This window comes from Centruroides vittatus, unplaced genomic scaffold, assembly GCF_030686945.1.
Source record: "Centruroides vittatus isolate TY-2023 unplaced genomic scaffold, ASM3068694v2 contig_367, whole genome shotgun sequence".
Lineage (NCBI taxonomy): Eukaryota > Metazoa > Arthropoda > Arachnida > Scorpiones > Buthidae > Centruroides > Centruroides vittatus.
The window spans coordinates 992,873-1,014,659 of record NW_027122190.1 but is presented as its reverse complement, the minus strand read 5'-3'; the positions used below and the strand labels follow the sequence as shown (position 1 = coordinate 1,014,659).

Sequence of the window (21,787 nt, the reverse complement as noted above, 5' to 3'; positions counted from 1 at the left end):
ATTCATAAACAAACTATCCGTATCGATTTTCATCATTCAATGTCGTGTTTTCATATAAAGAATTAAATTATCAATTGCTTTCGTCGCTAAATTTCATTAAGCAGAATTACCCTAAACCTGTATTTAACAATTAATTAACTACATGAATATATAGCATTACCTTAAATTAATTAAAAGAACCAGAATATCATGTTCGGTCCATCAATTTAAATATCTTGTTAGGTTGCGTGTCCGTAGGGATCAATAAGTGTAATATCTATATTTTACTTCTCATTATTATATATAAGCTAGCCTTTGACGGGATGGTCCTAGCTGTTTTCGTCATGACATTTTCCGTGACGTTACTCTTCTTTGCCATTTTTACTTCCCTTTTAGTTACTTGCTTGCGGTAAGATACTTTTTCATTTCGTTAATTTATATGTAAAATATTTATTTAAAGTAATATACATGCTTTAAATTGGTAATTATCGACTAATTTAAGTAATATTAGCGATTTAAATGAATTATTAGCCTATATCTTTCCCAGCTTCCCTGATATTTTATAGAATTATCTGATCCGGATAATTTTTATTTTTAGAAATTAAATGGATTAAATACAGGTAGGCCTCCTACAACGCGGTACCTTTACAACGCGTTTTCGCTCCAACGCGGTTAGAAAAATGCGGAAATTTTCTTACGACGCGGTACTTTTACAACGCGGTTTAGGGTATTTAGAAACGAATTATCTTTCACAGAATAGAAAAATCGCAACGGATCACATAAGTGCAGTAGAACTTGATGAAACAAGCTCAGATCTTGAAATAACGCCAGTCAAACATTCTCGAACAACTATAATAAGTGACGATGAGGACTGAATTTGTGAGCATAACATTATGTTTCTTTTTGATTTTGACTTGAAATCGTAATCTTTTTAGTTTTTATATGATGTTGTATTTTATTTAACCTTTTTATGTACATAAATTTAAAAAATGATGAAAATGTTACACCATAAAAGGCAGTTTTTCTCTTTTTAGAACTGAATCCCAGTTTTTGTATTAAGTTGGTGTCTCCTATAATGCGATTTCCCACAACGCGGTATTTTCAAGGAACGTATCTACCGCGTTGTAGGAGGCCTACCTGTAATTATAATTTTTACAGTGGCAGGAGAATCCGGGCTCGAATTCCAGTGGACAAAAAACACTAGAAATTCTTCATGGGTGGTCTGTTTCGATTATGTCTGACTCTTGTGACTCATTGAGGGTCTAAAGGCCCTTTTAACATTATCCTAATTAACACAATTGAATAATTCTATTCTTACATTTCATGTTTGGTCTTGAAATCATACATTATTATTATTATTTTTAAGTGAAGCAGAAGATATGAAAATTATTCCCGAAGGTTACAATCCTGACATTCCACCAATGATTAATAGTGAGTGCAACATTAAATTTAATTAATAAATTTTCTAGAAATTTTTACTAAATTCTATGAATTTTATATAAATAAATGTATAAATTTTAACAAGTACATGTGATAATTATACCTATGAATAAAGATAAAATTACAGTTTATCTTTACTAATACTCTGTGAGCAAGTGTTATATTTAATTACAGTACACCAGTGAACGAGTGGATGAAATGACCGAACACTGGCAATCGGTTCGCGCCTGGCCAACGGACTGGTCATGTGGAGTTTTCCGGGCTTTTTTTTATATTTGTAACACGTAAATAAGGGCTAATCTTCCATAAAATTCTTTCCGGGAGGCACCTCTCTCGGCAGATCACCCACGTCTCGCAGTTTCCATTACCAACTAAGCCAATCCAAATCATAAACTTAAACCTCTCTCGTACCAGTGAGGCACTCGCGAAACTTCTGGGTCGATAGTTCAAAGTTCACGGAGTGTTCCCTCAGAGCAATTTTACGCTCGTAAGTATAAAACAAACGAATTTCATTCAATATTTTGACCAGAATAACAAAAGCTCAAATTTATTCAAATTAAAACGATTTTATAACGCGTGGAAAGCGCCAATCGAATTGTACAGTACGTCATTGTCTTGTCTTGATGTAATAATACAATCGTTAAGCAAAAACAAATTAATAGCGAGGTTGAGGCCGAAGTTTTAAACGGAAAACGTGTACGTCGGACGTTCAGCGCTGCTTTTTTGTAAGCCTAGAAGTTTGACATTGGCGTTTGGAAAGTCAGTGGAATCATGCTCGACATTCCAAAGGCCATTGCCAAACTTCTAGGTTTACAGGAAAGCAGCGTCGAACGTCCGACGTACACGTTTCGCGTTGAAAACTTTGGCTTCAACCTCGCTATTATCCACTAAAAAATAAATTATTATCCAATCAAAAACATCTGAGATGCAGAGAAATTAAGCCAAGTAAAAATTTATGACAGTCAAATTTTTTGTTAAGCGATTTTTTAATTTTTTTGTTAATATAATGTAGGCGTTTCGAAGAGAATTTTAACTGTATTCATGATTTTTACATTTCGCTTCCAAGCAACAATCTTACACGTGGTTACCGAATTGTAAGTATGGGATTCCGAAATTTTCAGGTCAATATCCAAAAAATATTCATTTTTAATATCCTGGACCAATTTAATATAAAATACCGGCTGTGAATAATAAAACCATAAACGATTACCATAACAAAAGCACCAAATAAACTAATTTTTATGCTGAAAACTAAAAAATTTCTAACAATATACATTCCTAAAATCAAATAAAACAAAGCGGAAGATATAAAAATCCGATAATAAATAAATAAATAAGAAGAAAACAACCAAATCAAAGATTAACAGAAACGATTATCTGAGGCTAATTTTACACAATCAACGTATGATGGCCTCAACAGCAACCTTCTCAATGATAATGTGCATAATACCACCGCTTTATCCAGACTGAAAAATGTGAGAGGAATTTGGTTTAAATTCAAGTAGAATGGGAAGAGGGCGGAATTCTTCTACAAGGGAAGATTTTAAATTGCTCCGTAAATTTATTCCCTGAAGGTCCTAAACGCTATTTCTGGTTCTACATGATTTTAGAGATTTATAATCGGTTTAACTGATACTTTATTTTACGAAACTATGCGAAATATGTAAGTTTTAATTTACAGCACACATTGTTGATAGAAACTATAATGTTTGTTTGCTAAAGACAAAGAAAGGCTATGTAGAATTTGTGCACGATGTTTGCTCGCATTATGTTTATATTCCTTTGGACGCATGTCGTACCACCCTGTACACACCATTTCATGTATTAAGCATTAGAATAGTGATATAATATTTTTTTTAATTTTAAGGTTTTCAAAAATTTCATTTAATTGTTTTGTTTATTGTTCCCTCCTAATATTTAGCGTCACTATTGGATGAATGAATAGATTAAAAATACGCGATCTGTCAAGGGTACCGCCAGAAAAAAATCTATAAAAAAGTGGACCTTATTTAGGTATTATGCACGTGAAAAAAATCCGGAAAACTGCACGTGACCAATCCGATGGTGAAGCGCGAACCCGCGACCAGGGTTCAGTGGGGCTTTATCCACTCGGTCACTTTATATTTCATTTTTTTTTTTACAAAATAGAAATAAGTACAAAAACAGAGGATAAACCTGAACAAATTTATAAAATTTTGTTAAAACATTTAATTTTATGATATATTTTAAAAAATAAAATGCTAAAAATATGTTCAAAATAACAATGTATCATAGTAGAAATAAAATTACGTTAAAATTAATTATATTATTAATATGTAAAAATACAAGTAACCTCATTAAGTATTATTGTTTAATATAATTTAAAGAAAACCTAAAATTTTAGAATTCTTTTTTTTTTAGATTTACCTTCATCGGTTTATATTGCGTGCCAAATACTCGGAATCGATGAAATAAATGAAGCAACTATGGTGAGTCGAAAAACATTTTTTTTTAAATTGAATAATAACAATGTTAACGCTTGAAATAATTTGTGAATTTAAAGTATTATTATAATTTTAATATATTTTCTCTATATTTAAAATTGTTAGCAGCGTGTTTTCTATGTGACAAGTACTTAAACAAGCAAACCAATAATTTAGTCTGTTTCATTTGAAATGGACTGTACTATTGATTTGCTTTACTGCTTTTTGTCATATAGAAATACCTAAAATGGCAATTTAAACTCTTATTTCTCGTTTTTGAATAAATGTTAAGATATCTCATGTTTAGGTTTAGTTTATTTAAATACGACGATGCGACACGTGGGCGAGCTTCCGAGGGGGAAACCTCTCAAATGCTCTTGTATGGGAAACTGGCCTTTATTTAGGTGTTACAAACGTGAATAAAACCCGGAAAATTCCACGTGGCCAGCCTGTTAACCAGGCGCGAACCCAGAGCTCGGTGGTTTTAAAATATCTCATAATTACCACAATAACACGATTAGTGTACCGAATATTTTGAAGTGTCAAGAATACTATTTTAGGTTTTTTTCTTTCTTAAAGTTTTCTAATTTGTAATTTAGAAATTTTAAAAAATTTCTAAAAGTTTCCTAATTATTTCTTCTTATTATTATTTTTTTTAAATTTGTAGAAAATTAACGAATTCTATTTTCAAAATTCTGAGCTGCACGTTAATAGAATAATTAAATTAATTTTATTTTATGAAACACAGACTATGAATTACTTGTAAAGTAGCTATTACAAAGGCAAACTCGAGTATTAGTACAATACAGTTGGCTCAGATATTGGAGAAGCAGGGTACTTTCGAACGGACTCTATACACAGATGACATTCCAATTTATTCTTTTCACGTGAATAAAATCAATATTTCTTTTATGCGTGTTGTTCCCGAAAAATATACAAAAACAGAATCTAATTAATAAAGTGAATTAATTGATTGTTGTGGAGAATGGTGAAGGTAATGTCACCTCCATCGTCGTTACAATGCATCTACCGGCACACATCATTGAATTTTGTATTTTGTTTATGTTTATCGAAGAAAATAAAAATGGAAATAAAGCCCAATATGAACAGATTATGCAGAAATATGTTTATCGAGTTTCAGAGTGGAGAGGTATAGGGGTGGAACATCCTCTGAAACATCATTAAATGCATTGTCATTAAACTTAAGTATAGAATTCTCGAAATAAACACGTCTTCATTGCAGTGAATTCACGCCTTCCCTATAGTATGTAAACGTTAACATTATTTTGAAGTACCCTGTACTGTCTTTGTGAATTCACATTTTCAAAATTTGTCCGTGAATATTTCCTTTAATGGTAACAATTAAAAAAAATTTCACGGACAAATTTAAATCTAAAATTAAAGAAATTTTTAGTTAAGTTCATATTTTGAAATCCCGATTTATTTATTTATCATTCACAACGATATAGAATATACTACATAGAGTGGCTGAAGCGACGCCATGTTTGAAGAAAATTAAATACACGTCCGCCATTTTCTTTTTAGTCAAAGGGCGTGGCATTTTTGTTGGGAAAGGAAACGAGGTGGAATATTTCAACTCGTCGATGCCACCAAGAGCGCTGTAACCGTGGTAACGGCCAGTTTACGTTGTATATTCTAGTTCGTTGATTATTCATTACTGCTTCGACGTGACATATATAAATAACGAACAGCAGTAAAAAAAGTACAATCAACGGTTAGTATTGATTTCTTTCGTTTTTCTTTATTTTTTCCATCTATTCCTGTAATAATTAATGATTTTTCCTTTATATAGAATGATGAACGTTAATTTTAGCGTAAAATCTTGTTACTCTCCCGGGAAAGTATTGTAAACGTGTCAAATTTGAGCCTCTGGATTTTTTTGCAAACCTAGACATTTCGAGACCCCTGAACCAAAAAAAAAAAAAAAATCAAGGGGAAAATTCCGTAGTTATGTAAATGTGTGCGTGCATGTGCATGTGCCTGTGTTGGCATCCATTTAATTTAATATCTCAGGATGGGGTAAAGATTAAGTAACGAAACTTGTCATGATAAATTGTATGTAAAGGGAATTAATGTTATTAAATTTTGGAGTACGTGACTCGTGGGAATGATGCCATAATACTAGCTCAAATTTAAAATTGCATATGGCGCCATCTGTTATAAGATGTTATTAAAACTGATTTTTAACATATTAATTACGTATTGTAAAAAGCAAAAGAGCGCGCAATTTTGAATGCCGAATTGCGAATTTTAATCACATTTTTAATAATTTATCAATTTAAGTTATATCCTTTCCACCTCAAATTAGTATTGTTTTTGTCCCTGTACAACATACTTTACCTGTTAGCAATAGAGTCCTGCGGGTCATTTATCTAACACATCTTAAGAAAACACTTGAATTGAAATAACGTGACTTTCGGTTTGTATCGGAAGTTCTTAGATAGTTAATCAGGGCAATCTGCCCCTATTATTTTTATATCTGGTCTCGTATAACATCGTTCTCGAGATTGATGAAATACAGACAGCAGCCGACCGTGGGAAAACGTCTACAGTTTTTTCAAATTGCAGTCCAATGATTTATTACGGACAGTAAACAGTAGGATGAGGGATAATACTTGTCAGTTTTATATAGTATTTTATTACAAAAAGTAAGCACAAGCACAAATTCTCGCGGCTATATTTTGCTCTAGAATAGATCCTGATTATAATGTATGTGTATTTCGTATAGCTTTGGTTCCCAAATGGTGGTTCACGCTCACTTGGACCGATCGAAAGTAAGCGATTTTCACTCGCAAAAGAGGTCATCCTATCAAAAAAGCTCAAATATATTAGCACAAAACTAAATTTGTGCCTGGAACCATCTGTCATTAAACTTTGGTTAAAAAGTAACTTTTATTTATAATTCCCCTGCGTTTTATTGAAAATATCGAAATTTTGCAGGGAGGTTTGTGTATTAGGAGGGTTAAGGCGATTAAATTTTTGTGACTAAAGGTCAAGGGAGTGAGGAAATAAAGGGGTCATGTGTATCTCCAGTAGGGTCGGATTTAATTACGATTTTACTTGTTATTGGCATTTACAATTATTTATAAAACCCATCCTTCCCTTCAAAATTACGCTTTTTGCCATTTTATAATAGTTAAAAATATAAAAAGATATTTTAATAAAATATGATAACAAATGGCGCCAGCAAATGTCGCCGGAAAGTTAAACAACTCGCTGCTGGATTTTTTTCGTTTTGATAACTTCAAAGCCTTTCTAGTTTGCAAAGATATAAATGAGAACTTACAATTATTTTAGGACTTCCATCTGATTTTAGGACTGATTGCAGTTTGGAAGGATCCGAGATTGCACATAGCGCATTTAGTTTCCAAACATCCCGTAATTTTTCCAAGTAATTTAGTAAGTAAAATTTGGAAACCAGACCTTGGATATCCAAATACCAAAAAGGTCGAAGCATTTGAAGAAACTTCAAAAATTTCCGTTGTAAAAATTCTTTCGGACGGATCGCTATTTGCAGCCATCAGGTATTTAATTAGAATTCAAACGTTATTACATTAAATATTAAAAAATATTTTATATTTGATCGAATTTTGCTTCATTTCAATGCGGTTTCGTACATTTTAAAGCCGTAATATTTCAAATTTCAGGATAAATTTTTTAGTCGATTGTCCAATGGAACTGCATAATTATCCGATTGACGTTCAGATTTGTAAGTTCTATATTGGTTTAGGTAAGTCATTCATTATCCCTGTTGAATAATAGAAAAATGTAATTCCTTCTTTACTTATTTAATGTTTAATGTATACTTTTTAATTGATTAAAATTAATAAATTTTCCAACTTTCACTTATTCGCAATTTTCAATAAATCAAATTTTTAGTAATACCTATTATGAAAATTGACATTGAATTGTAAAAGCATTTACCTTTATAACATTTTCATTATTTCTCAAGTGTACTTCTGTTTACATTTGTTTTATTTATATACAATTGTTTCCCATATCTACATTATGCTAGCCAATAGTTCTAATTAAACACAATATATATCGTGTGATCAATCAAACAGAGAAAGAATATTTGATCATGAATTGAATTGTGTTGAAAAAATAAAGCAATTCAACACGTGGGCGATCTACCACGGAAGATTCCTACCCAATTTGTACGGTAACTGGTCCCTATTTATTCGTTTTACACCTGAAAAAATCCCGGGTAACTTTACGTGAAATTCAAATCCCTTTAACGGAATTTCAATTTCTTTGAATTATATGTTCAAAAAATTACATATTACCCGTATTTCTATTTATTCGAACTATATTATTATTCAGTCACCGAGTATACCTGAAAGCAAAGATTTCAAAAATATTTTAATAGTTATACAAGCTTTATTAATTTTGTAGGATGCATTTCGATGACAGAGGTTACGTGTATGTTATGGTTATAATAATAAAAACTAGATTTTAATGTACAATAAAATATCTGTACATTATAAAAGAGAGATGTGGTAAATTCTATTAGAACAATGAAAACTAAAGGTTGGTATAAGGAAGCTTGTATATTCTATAAAATATACCCTGTATTTTTATAATTTATACAATATACCACTATTGTTGCCACAATTATAACCACAACACACGTAACTTCTGCCATCCGTATTTATGTAAAATAAAGCTGATCAATAAAGGATATAAGTAGTTTGAAATGCCTCCTCCAGAATTAAAGCCTGTATATTTACCTTTGTTGTGTGTTCTGGTGTGTTTTGTTCTTTCAAGCAATCTTATGCTTACTCCTAACAATTAAAACGAGAAAAGAAATAATCAAGTAATTTTTTCTTATAAAAAACATGTTTATATTATAGCTACAAATACAGATAAAGAAATCAGTGTAGAATGGATGGGAGAGAGGAGCAGTCCTTACAGGCATCTTGGTAAAAGTATACAAGTCAGAAATATGCATCTGTTAAAATACGAGACGGATGAAATCAAAGCTAAAAAAGTTACGCAAGTTTGGGTGAGCGGTAAGTTTATTATACTTATTTTTGATTAATTGAAATTATTTATAATAAATTCTCCTACTGGGACGTATATCCAAATTATTTCAAAGTAATTAGTCGACTTTTGTAATTAATATTTGTATAGATTTAATATTTTATAATATTTAAATGATTAATAATGCAGGATCAGACCCGTGCGATAATTTTAAAAGAGTAGTATTTTACAATAAACATTTTTGTAACTTAGTCTATTAATATTTACAATGTAAGTATGTAAATTAATATAATCATATATTTACTTTATTTAATTTTATTTATGCCCTAGGATTTACTATTGTACATGATACTTTTCCTACACAAACTACAGTCTCAGTACAACCTAAATTGTATAAACACTTTCACACACTAATAATTTTCTGGCTACTCTACTTCAAACGTTGAGTTGCCATGTTAAAGATATTCTTCAACAGAGAATAAACACGAGTAGAAATCTTTCTTTACAGTGATGAAACTGTATATACAGTAAATATGTTACCGGCAAAACCCGATTTTACGCCAAACTAGTTTAGAATTATTATTCAAGTATATTAATGATTAAATAAATGGTTAATTTAAGTTTATCATAAAACACAAATAAGTTCATTTTTAATTTTAGTTTGATTTTAAAAGTTATTTTTATTATTTCGTTTGAATTTTTGGAAATATTTTCGAAAGTTAATTAGCTTTAAAAGTGCGTGGCTTAATAGTAAAAAAAAAAATAAAATAAAATAAAAACTGATAAGTATTGATTACTTTATTTTTATTTTGCAGTTTTGTACAAGTGTTGTGTCACTTCTAATCAATACCGTTTTTGGTTAATGTTACCCTAGGCATCGAAGATGGCGGTCCGTCTCCGATTCCAGCGATCAGAAGACAGGGAACAGTGGGGACGCACGTTCTAACCTAACCTAACCTATTCTAATAATTTGGTTGCTAATGATTATGGTAATTTATTAGAATAGGTTAGGTTAGGTTAGAACGTGCGTCCCCACTGTTCCCTGTCTTCTGATCCGTGGAATCGGAGACGAGCCGCCATCTTCGATACTTAGGGTAACATTAACCCCGTTTTTATAATTAAGTAGACTATGTTTGAATAAATATTGTTCATCTAATTGATTGCCTTTTAATTTTATTTTAACCATTAATATACCTGAATAATAATTCTAAACTAGTTTGGCCTGACACGCTTACGCCAAACTAGTTTGGCCTAGGCAAAACTAGTTTGGCGTAAAATCGGGTTTTGCCGGTAACACACACTGAGTAGCCAAAATATTAGAGACACTCCTTATTTGAAATTAAATCAGTACGACAGTGACGTAGAGTGACGTAACAACGTAGCGTTGCTTATATAAGGAACGCTCATCTTCAGACGACGTAGTTATCGCAGAAGATAATGTCAAAATGGGTAAGACAGAAGATTTAAGTGACTTTGAACGAGGGATGTTCATTGGTGTAAGAAGAGCTGATGCCAGCATCTCTGAAACGACTCTCTTAGGATTTTCTCGCCCAACAGTATCTCGGGTATTTAGAGAGTGGCAGTTAACAATAAAAAAACTTCAAGTGATAAGAACAATTCTGGTTGAAAAAAGTTGATAAATGAGAGAGGTGAAAGGCGATTAGCACGCATAGTCCGCAGCAACAGAAAGCCTACAACACGACAAATTACAGCTGAATTCACTGCAGGTGCATCACAAAGCATATACCAACACACAACAAGATGGACTTTGCAAAGGATGGGCTTTAGCAGCAGGAGACCATCAAGAGTGTCTTTGGTATGACAGAATAATAGGGAAAGCGCAGCTATTGTGGGCCCAGGAACGACGAAATTGTTCACTTAAGGACTAAAAAAAGTAGCCTGGTCCAATGAATCTCGTTTTCTGCTCCATCATGCAGATGGCAGGATCAGAATATGGTGCAAACAGCATGAATTCATGAACCCCTCCTGCTAAATGACAACTCTTCAGGCTGGTGGTGGTAAAATTTTGGTGTAGGGAATGTTTTCCTGCAGTACACTGGGTCCTTTAATATTTGTGAATACATCTCTGAATAGCACAGCTTACCTCAACATCGTGCCGATCACGTAGACTCGTTTATGGCTGTAATGTTCCCTGATGGAGATGGTCACTTTCGGCAGGACAATGCACCTTGCCACCGTGCTCGATCGGTGTCAAATTAGTTTGACGAACATCAATCAGAGTTTAACCTGCTTCCATGGTCAGCTCAGTCTCTTGACATCAATCCTATGGAGCATTTGTGGGAGGAAGTCAAAAAATCACTTCAAAGCTTGGAAACGCCAACATCCAATCTGACCCAACTTAGAGCTGCCATTACGTCAGCATGGCCCAACATCCCTCAGCAACAGTATCAGCAACTTGTTGAGTCCATGCCAAGAAGAATATCGGCTGTGACCAGAGCTAAAGGTGGACCAACTCGTTATTAGAGGGTGTCTCTAATTTTTGGCCACTCAGTATATATATATATATATTTATTTATACTTTTAAAATAAATTAATGCAAAAGTCACAATTTTATTTAAATTATTTCAGGTAACTTCACTGTATTAATTGCCGAATTTAAATTTAAGCGACGTCTGACCGGTAACCTGATGAATGTCTACATCCCTAGTACATTAGTGGTCATGCTGTCATGGCTCTCATTTTGGATCGATGTTCACGCAGCACCCGCACGTATCACTTTGGGTGTAACTTCAATCCTCACTTTAGTCACTCATTTGGTGCAGTCCAGAAGCTTCGTGCCTCCTGTCGATTATTTGAAGGCTCTGGATATTTGGTTTATATTCTGCATTGCTGCTATATTTTTATCGTTGTTGGAATACGCATTCGCTTATCAATCCGTCATCACAGTAAAAGAGGTAAGTTTGAAACAGTTTATTTTATCTAACATTCAAATATGAAATAAAACACAAAAATGTATGCCTATAACTTTATGTCGTGTAAAGAAATAGTTTTAAAGAACACCTTTATTGCTCACGTTCTTCGAAATTGGGGTGGATGACAGTGGGCTGACCACCATCCTCATGTACTGTACTTCACTGCAATGTATTTACGGGCGCACGTGATTAAATTTTATACTTCGCTATGTTTATCGGATTTCGGAGTGGTGAAGTACATCATTAAATGTATTGTGGTACTTTAATATGTCCTCAAAGATTCAGTCTTCTATTTTAATTAGAAATGAACATTTAAGTTGCAAGATTTGAAGATTTTATACAAGGCAGGTTATTAAGTAAGAACGTTTAATAATAACAATATCGTATGAGTCGTTCCTCATCGAGCTGATAGCTCATACTTTATTATAGTACAGGTTGTTCCACTCGTAAGTACTCAATTTTAATTCGCCATAAAAAATGAATGGTTAAAGATATATAAAAGCAACAAGTGAAATCGACTGCAGAAACACATCACGTTTTACAAATATTTTTTTCCATACTGCAAGATGAGGCAAAAGCCGAATTTTTAGCATGTTTGTCTAGTCATGGCTTCGCCACAGGAGAAAGTGCAAGTCGTGGTCTGGTAAGCCATATAGCGTAGCCACTAAGATTTTCTGATATGACCTCTTTAGTATTTTTTCTGTGAGGTTACGTGTAAGATCTGGTTTATGCAAGTTTAGTTAGAGGCCTTCAGGATCTTCGGAAGTTCATCATCGCACCCATCGCCACTGTGAGACAGGACATGCTACAGCGTACATAGCAGGAAATTGCCTACCGTCTTTATGCTGTCACTGTGAATGTTAGAAAGCATATAGAGTTGTGGTGATCTTTTTCGTGAAATTTAGTGAGTTCTTCTCTCGTACGAAATCTTTGTTGAACTTATATCTTTAATTGTTAATTTTTTATACTTACTTTGAATACCTACTTTCGAGTGGAACTCCCTGTATATATAATTACCAATAAAATCTATTAATTACCTAGTATTTCCGTTATTTATAATATTTTCATTGTAATTATTGGAACCGTTTCATTTATTAATAATTTAATTATTTGAAACATAAAAAAATATTTAAAATCATACATAAGTACCGAAATATTTTCTTAAGATACAAAATGCATTATTCTGTTTTACTTTTTTAATCAAATTTCATACAGCTGGGCAGTGGCGTAGCGTGGGTGTCAGCCGCCCGAAGCGGAGGAAAATTTCGCAGCCCCCTTATTTAGGTATTTTTACAAGATATTATTATTTATTGTGAAATTTTGCCGCCCGGGGCCGCCCCTGCCGCCCCCACTACGCTATGCCACTGCAGCTGGGTAAGCAAACTAACGACATTGCTCGTTGCATATTGGTTTGATTATCGAGCTGTATGAAAGCTGTTTTACTGGGCAACTCACCCAATGAGAGCATCATACTCATAAAATATCCGCTGGAAAAAATTTAGTTTTAAAACTCACCACTTCGGGACTTTAGGCGCTGCGAGTGCCAGCTAATTAAATTTCATAGTATTCTTTTTCCTTTTTAAAATCTTTAAAACTTCGACAAGTAAAGTAGATTTTAAACTATTTATTTATTTATTAATATTTTGAACAATTATGTATTAGGTAGATTTGATTAATTCTTAGAACTATTTTAATTCAAAAAATTAAAATGTATACTTATGACTTGATATTCTTTTAGGAAAAAGAAGTTCAAACTCCTGCATTGGAGTCAGATCAGAAGAAAAAGAAATTTTCTACAACGGTTAAAGGATGGATGTCACACTTGAAAGACATAAAGAACACTCTGATTGTATCAAAACACATAAATGCTTATGATAAAGTGTCCAGATACATATTTCCTTTTGTATTTATAAATTTCGTTAGCTTCTATTGGTTATATTATTTGGGTCACAGATACTTCCATTCAGAAATGTGACTATGACAAAGTAATGTAAACATTTCAGTTACTTTAGTGGTTTTTGATGGAGATTTAGTAGTTAGTACTTTCAATATTTTAACCAGCTAATCTTTCCTTTTATCATCAATTCAATGCAATATGATTTACTTGAATATTCTTCAAAAAAGTTGCTTGATTTAATATCATGTGAGAAAATTTTTTTATGTTTTAAAGAAAGAAAAACGCCACTAGATGATTTAATGGCGCTTACGTTAAATTGATAGAAAAATTTACGCATTTTGAAAAAGTATTTATTGACAATTAAGTCAAAAACAATTGCACTTCTGTCTTGTACGTAATTATAATCAATACCTATCATATCTGGCCACCTTTTCTGCAAACTTTCGATCACGTGAGCTATAATGTCAATAGATGACAGTCTATTGGCGCCATGTGTAGGCAGTAAAATGGATGAGACAGACATCCAGTTCTTTAATCTTTGTTCTATGTGCTGACGCGTTGTCATAATGGTATTAGACTTTGTCAATTTTTGGTGTGTATGGGAACACTCAAGTTGTGCTAATTCTCTGGTGATCAACCGTAGAGTATCATCTATCAGTTTCAGAACGTTATCATCAATGGTGCAATCGCTGTTTGGGTACCTAACCTCGAGTCCGATGAGTAACGTATTGTGAACATCACCTGGTACCAACTAGTTTAGTAAATGGTCTCCGAACGAATTGATACTACGTGATATTCTCAACTTGTCAGTGTTGCTACTTACATAATTCGAAGCTAAGAACTCTGGATGACGTCCATCTTGAAGCGAAAAATCTCCATACTTAAATTTCTCGAATCAATTGTAGTAGGTCTTCTAGTTGACAGTGTCCTCACCAAATTGCCTTGTAGATGAGATCGTGAGCTTTGTTGTGCCCACTTTAAGTTATAGAGCAACAACAGCGAATCGTTCATTCAAATGTTTCATATTATCAGACATGGTTTATGAGACTATTTCCAATAAAACATAGGACAAAATGTGCTGTGGTTACTCTAACCCACATCGAACGTTCCAGAACATTTTTTCCAATCGTTTCTAGAGAAAATCGAAATGTCTTAAGTTTTACCTTTACAACCTGTAGCTATGTTATTGTGGATTATCTTGATTCTTTTGTGTTATATAATTCCAAATAAAATTATATATATATATATATATATATATATATATATAGTAAAAATGCAAAATTTTAAATTTTTTAAAAGTTTGCATTTTTACTATTTATATAAAGTCCAAGTCACATACTTTTTTAAAATATTTCAAAGAACACTAAAAAATTAGTCACATTATGATAAAGTACAAATAAAGGTCTATTGTAAGGTGTGTAATTCGTCAAATATGAAATTTTTTCGGCATAACATGAACCTGTAAGTTATTTACACTGTTTACTGTTGATGACAAAATATTATTTGCTGTATACAGTATATATTTATTCTTCCATCAAATTTCAATCAATACATACGGTGTATAATGTAATTTTTAGTATATTTTTCTATAAATGAATATTAAAACGTTTACTATTTAATCTAATAGAATATATTGGTTGAATGGTTGAAAAAGAAAGTATAGATATCAGCGTGCCATAATGAGTTTGGGTCGATTCAGACATTTCCATGGATGAATTGATCCGGTTATATCAAGTACCGTCCTTCACCAGTAGTTGCCACCCATTATGATATACAAAATAAACTTCATCTTAATTGCCGATAGAGAAAAATCTTTAAAATACTTACGTCTGATATCAATGCAAAACAAACGTAATTTATATTAACGCATTGTAACATCAGTAATTGTTTCAACAATTGACAAGAAAACAAGCCATATTGTTCGCATCTGCTTTCTGCCAATATTTTAAGTAACCGTGGGTACTCAATACATTTTTAGTTTTTTTGAAATAAAAATTGTAAAAGTAAATAATATTAATTCGGGATTAGCGTATACTAAAGCGTTAAGATCTGAAGAAGTTTCTGGAAAGTTTTCGTTGAAATACCATTAAATAATAATTATGGCAGCACCTCCTGTACCAGAGTCCAATGCTGGTTATACTGTAGACTTAAAAACCCAGAAAGAAAATTCCACGAAGTTGCATCGTGCATGTTGGTTGGGTAACGAGAGCGATGTTAGAAATTGTTTGAAGTCAATACCGTTGGATAGCAAAGATGATGAAAATCGAACTCCGTTACATTTGGCAGCAGCAAAAGGAAATATTGCAGTCATTGAAATGCTGCTTGAAAAAGATCCCAACGTAAACGATCAGGATATCAATGGGAAGACTCCATTAATGAAAGCCATTGAGGGTCATCACGAAAAAGCCATACATTTACTGATCGAAGCAGATGCAGAGGTTAATTTGAAAGACAGAGGAGGAAATACAGCCATTCACATAGCGCTCAATACTGGACAATACGACGTTGCACAATATCTGCTTCAGTATACAACTGAAGATAATATTGGTAATAAAGACGGAATTACTGCACTTCACATCTTAGCTGAAACTAAACGCGTGAAGCTAGCAAGAAAGTTTATACATCATGGAGCTAGTGTAGAATCAAGAGATAAGAACCTGAGAACTCCTCTCATGCTCGCTTGCAAAAAAGGTTATTTTCCAATGATATCACTTCTTCTGAAGAACAGGTCAGATGTAACTGCAGAAGACTCCAAGGGGTGGACTGCCATTGATTATGCTTCGATTGTGGGACATACACAAGTAATAAATATCTTAGAGCAATATGCTAGAAGTGATATAAAAAGTACATTTACTGTAGAAAACGAATCGGAGAGTAGCACAACTACAGATGAAAGCGAAGAGACTGAAGATATAAAACGTAGAAGGAAAAGAATGCATAAATCTCCATCCGAAAGAACTGTTCCTATTCTATTAGAAACAGATGAAGTTTTATTTCAGAGAGAAAAGGCTAAGAAACGGCATCACCATAAAAAAGGAGAAAAATATGAATCGGAAATAAGTAACCGTAAATCTACGTCGAAATTAGGCGAGGGAAAATTCGAAGATGAGGGAAAAATAGAAAGTCAACCTTTATCTGTTCCAGATATTGTAGCAGCTATGCAGCTATCTGCTAATCAGTTGGGAGATATTCAGTCATGGCTCAATCGTCAACAAGATATTGCTGAGAAAAAAAGAATGCAATGCGAACAGTTAAAAGAACACGTTAAAAGACTTTTAGCTGAGAAAGAGGAGCTGATAGCTACTAAAGCAAATCTGAAGAAGAATATCACAAAACTGAAGGAAAGTTTTCAGAACGTTGCTAGTAAAACAGAAGCTGAAGTTTTACATAATGAATTGACTGCTTTAAGAGAAAGTTTGGACGACTTGCAAGCAGAACACAATAGAGTTCAAAAAGAAAAAGAGGAGCTAGAACAAAAGTTCGACGAGCAACAAAAGATTCAAAAAAAATCAGGTGTAGCACTAGCAGACAAAGCAGAGCAATTAAAAAACGAAAATCAAGCTCTTCGAGATAACTTAGTTAATATTGAAAATGATACGCGAACGATTATCGAGGATTTAAATAAAAAATGCAAAATGGCAGAGGAGTTAGTGAATCATCTGAAAATTTTGTTGAGAGGCACTTACAAACTGCTGGAAGAAAAACACACACAGATAAATAAAGTTATGGATGAATTAATAGTAGAAGAAAACCTAATGAACGATACCAAAGAGAGTTACGAGCAAGTCAGAGAAGAGAATGTGCAAGTTGGAAAAAATATTGACGAATTGGGAACGAAGATGGTTTTGGTGAAAAAATATTTAACAAAAATCCAAAAACAGATGGAAAAACAGTCACTGATGAAAAAGCTTGTGAGTGCCGGTGTGATGAATGAACAAGGTGAAGATATCAAAAAAACTGCCGTTCAAACAGAAGAGATTAGGAAAAACGTTGGGCCCTCAAAGCAGAAACAGGAATCAGAAGAGTCTAAGCAGAAGAATAAACTGAAAAATATAAGAATTAAAGATAAAGAAGTCGGCGAATTGGAAGTCGAACCAGAAATAAAGGAGCTAGCAGCTCAGAAAATGGATCCTACAGGCTTAATGTTTGCAAATGTGGATGCTCCAACAGTATGCAAGACATCAACCAAAGCCGTTCGATATTCGTGGTTACATGAAAAAGATGAGGATGCATTGGAAGATTTTGATTTCTATGGTAAAAACTATCCCTCTGCTAAAACATCAGCTCCTCTTCCTTATGGCAACGACGCAAAGGATTCTGGAAGTAAACCAGGGGCCAGTACTCATGACGAAATACCAGCTTCTCTGCATGCCAAATTGGCTTGCGTCATTGCTAAATACAGTCAGTGTGACGAAAATGACGAATAAACATCATAAATTCTCATCGAATTTAATTAAAATCTAAAAATTAATTTAGCATTTATCAAAATCGAAAAATTATTGAGATTTGTAAAAATAAAATAAATAAAACAAAATTTTTAACCAGTTAAAATTTCTTTATCATTTTATTACATCAAAGAAATTTGATAAATAAGTAAATTTGACGAGCAATTATTTACTGTGACATCGTCACAATGCCGGGCCGCAATTTTTAAGCATACTTTTAATTTAAAATATAGCCTATCCTCATTCCACCTGACCTTTCTATATTTAACCTTGATTATTATCTACCTAATACCGTTCTCGATATTAAGGAAGGACAGAGAAAGAATTGATAGGTCGACAATTTTTTTCAAATTGCATGCAAAAATTACGTTGATCACCTTACTGTCGTGGCATAACAAAATAAAATTGGCCTAATCCCTTTAAAAATTCGATTTATCTTTTCGGTGTTTAGTATTTACCTTCGAACATAGATGCGACCACTTGTTTATGGATTCCTCAAAAAACTTACTTTGTGAATATTTTAATATTATGAATAGGAAAAATGAGCTCGAGTTATATCAGTGCTAAAGAAGAGAAAATTTTCCTTTTTTAATTAGTCAATGAAACTTCCATTAGAGTTTCAAATGAGAATCTGTTATAAATAGGAATATTGATAGTCACATTTTTAATTATATTTTAAATAATTTTTTAATTTAAAATATACACTCTCCATCTCAAATTAGTAGTGTCTTTCCCCCCGTACATAACACTTTTCTGTTAGTAATAGAATCGTACTGGTCAGCTAACTCGTTTCAGGAGACAGTTTTTGTATTGCTACTGGTAATGGAAAAGTGCGCTTCACAGGAACAAGCAACTACTAATCTATATATATAATCGAGACGAGTTGATAATAATAATAATAATAATAATAATCAGCGCAGAGCCCAAACGGTTAGGAGTTGAAAGTTGAAATTTGGTACATAGTTAGGGTACGTCACGAGAACGCTCAGTAAGAAGGGATTTTTCGAAATTCCTCCCCACGGGGGAGAGGGACAGGATCAAGTCTTAGTGACAATGGAAGTGTCAACAATGGAATTGTTATGTAACAAGGAAAGTGTTAAAAGAGAGCGACGTGCAAGTCGCAGATGCAGATTTTTTCGTTTTTGCGGGAAATCGAACATATTTTTAGACCCATCTAAAAATTCTCTAATTAGTCCGGAAATGGGAGACCCAATTCTTGCATTCTGTGAAAAGGGTAAAGTTGACTATAACGTAATAATCTTAATCTTCGCTATCATTACTTTTGCCCGAGCAACGCCGGGCCTATCTGCTAGTTTAACGTATATTTTTAATTAAAGTATTGATAATTGAAAATATGACTAAAAATTACAGCCCGGCATTGTGACGATAAATAATTGCTCGTTTTTTTTTATATTATTTTAAAATCCTAATGCGATTGACACTCTTTTCACTTTATGTACAATACATATTATAAGGTATTGTACATGAAATATGATGTGCCGTGCATATCTCTATATATATAATCGAGACGAGTTGATAATGATAATAATAATAATAATAATCAGTGCAGAACCCAAACGGTAAGGAGCTGAAAGTTGAAATTTGGTACACAGTTAGGGCACGTCACGAGAACGCACACTAAGAAGGGATTTTTCGAAATTCCTCCCCACGAGAGAGAGGGACAGGATTAAGTCTTAACACTTCCATCAACAATGGAAGTGTTAAGTAACAATGGAAGTGTCAACAATGGAAGTGTTACGTAACAATGGAATTGTTAAGAGAAAGCAACGTGGGCGATTTACAGGTGCAGCCGTGCAGATACGGTTTTTTTTCGTTTTTGCGGGAAATCAAACATATTTTTAGATTCATCTAAAAATTCTCTAATTAATCTGGAAACGGGAACCCAAATCTTACTCATTTTCACAGAATGCAAGATATCTTAATCTTCGGTATTGTTACTTTATATTCGGTATTCGGATAATCTTAATCTTCGGTATTGTTACTTTTGCCCGAGCAACGCCGGGCCCACCCGCTAGTTCTATTATATTGTAATAAAACTAATGCTGTATTTTTAGACGTGTTTGCAACTTAAAATATACTTCAAGAAAAGGATTCTTAAATTTAATCTTTTTTATTATATCTTTACAAACTGTTTGAGTTATAAATGCGGGAGGCGTCTTCTCTGAAGAAAACCACATATAAATAAACTAACTTTAATTAATTATGAATAGTTAATTAACTATTTAAACTGCCTATGATAATGAAATAGCTCAGTCGTTCATTATTGAGGCAAACTTTTAATGAAATTTAAAAAAAATTTCATTACAATAATGAATGTTAAAAGAAAATTTTCTACGTATTCCTTCTTTTATTAGGCAGAAATTTTTTTAAAATTGCAAACCTATAAATTTCCACTGTCTGTCTGTCGTCTGTCCTTCCTTAATCACTAGAACGGAATCAGATATATGTAAGATGATAATAGAAACGTAAACAGACAGGCAGGAGACCCCGATTAACTATATATTAACTTCCGATTTGGATCAGAAATCACGTTATTTTAATTCAAAACTTTTCCCCTCGGCATGACTTAATTGTTAACAGGAAAAGTATGATGTACAGGGGTAGGATACTACTAAAATTAGTTGTATCAGTGCTAAAGAAGAGAAAATTTTATCATTGTGACCATGTCACTAAAAAATATCTCGTCTCATTTATCTCTGTAATAGAAAATAATAGTAAATTAAGTGTTACGTTTGAAAAACAGCAAATTGGATTATCGTTTCTTTATTAGATTGCGTGTTTATATAAAAATCAATAAATTTAACATTGTTCTCCTGCTACAGGGTGAATTGTTTTGTATAAAACTGTACTTCTGTTTTCACTCTGGCGTTTGCAATGACGTTACTTTCTTTCCTCAGTTTTACTTCCCTTCTAGTTGGATGCATGTGGTAAGTTACAAAATCATTTCAAATTTTATTGATGTAAACATAAACAATATTAACAATGATGGGTATAATTACTAGTTTAACTAATCGGTAATTAATTAAACTAGTAATTATACTAGAATTACATCTGTTGCTGTTTTCCTTTAAGCAACTTCGAATTCATACAATTACTGACTGATGTAAATAACGTCTAGAAATTACAGTTCAATTCTTCAATTCATTACGAGTTATTTCCTTTCGTACGTCACAACAAGGCCGGTTTGTCGGGCCTCAGTGTGAGGCCCGTGCTCAGAGAGGAATTTCTAAGCAAAACAATGGGTACAAAAGTAGATATACGGTTGTAAATCTAAGAAAAACAGGGTACGATGCTTGGTATTCGTCATTATTTTCATTATTATATTTTGTTTTTTTCCATAATAAAAATTACATATCTACTTTTATACCCACTGTATATATATATCTGCCAGGTCCACAATGGGACGTCCGGATGGAAAATACATTGTGTCCGAATCCATAATGGGTTTCATAACAAGAGGCCCTCTTAATGTCCATAAGGCAGAAAGAGTTTAAATTATTTATATATGTATTTTATTCATATTATAGTTATTACTATTATATTTATATTATAATATAATATAATATATACAGTAAATAAATATATATATATATATATATATATTTT

General features: G+C 32.8%; 2 protein-coding genes across 2 annotated transcripts; both read left to right on the top strand.

The window, feature by feature from the left end:
• Positions 1 to 302: 302 nt before the first annotated feature.
• On the top strand, positions 303 to 13,793 carry LOC136975235 (glycine receptor subunit alpha-3-like). The gene is made up of 8 exons (XM_067270263.1): positions 303 to 388; positions 1,346 to 1,410; positions 3,820 to 3,887; positions 7,200 to 7,426; positions 7,550 to 7,632; positions 8,756 to 8,914; positions 11,475 to 11,800; positions 13,557 to 13,793. Exons 1-8 carry the CDS (start codon positions 303 to 305, stop codon positions 13,791 to 13,793), a joined length of 1,251 nt encoding a protein of 416 aa, XP_067126364.1.
• Positions 13,794 to 15,552: 1,759 nt separating this feature from the next.
• LOC136975256 (POTE ankyrin domain family member B-like) lies at positions 15,553 to 18,251 on the top strand. The gene is made up of 2 exons (XM_067270291.1): positions 15,553 to 15,670; positions 15,744 to 18,251. Exon 2 carries the CDS (start codon positions 15,815 to 15,817, stop codon positions 18,140 to 18,142), a length of 2,328 nt encoding a protein of 775 aa, XP_067126392.1. The 5' UTR covers positions 15,553 to 15,670; positions 15,744 to 15,814; the 3' UTR covers positions 18,143 to 18,251.
• The last annotated feature ends 3,536 nt before the right edge of the window (positions 18,252 to 21,787 follow it).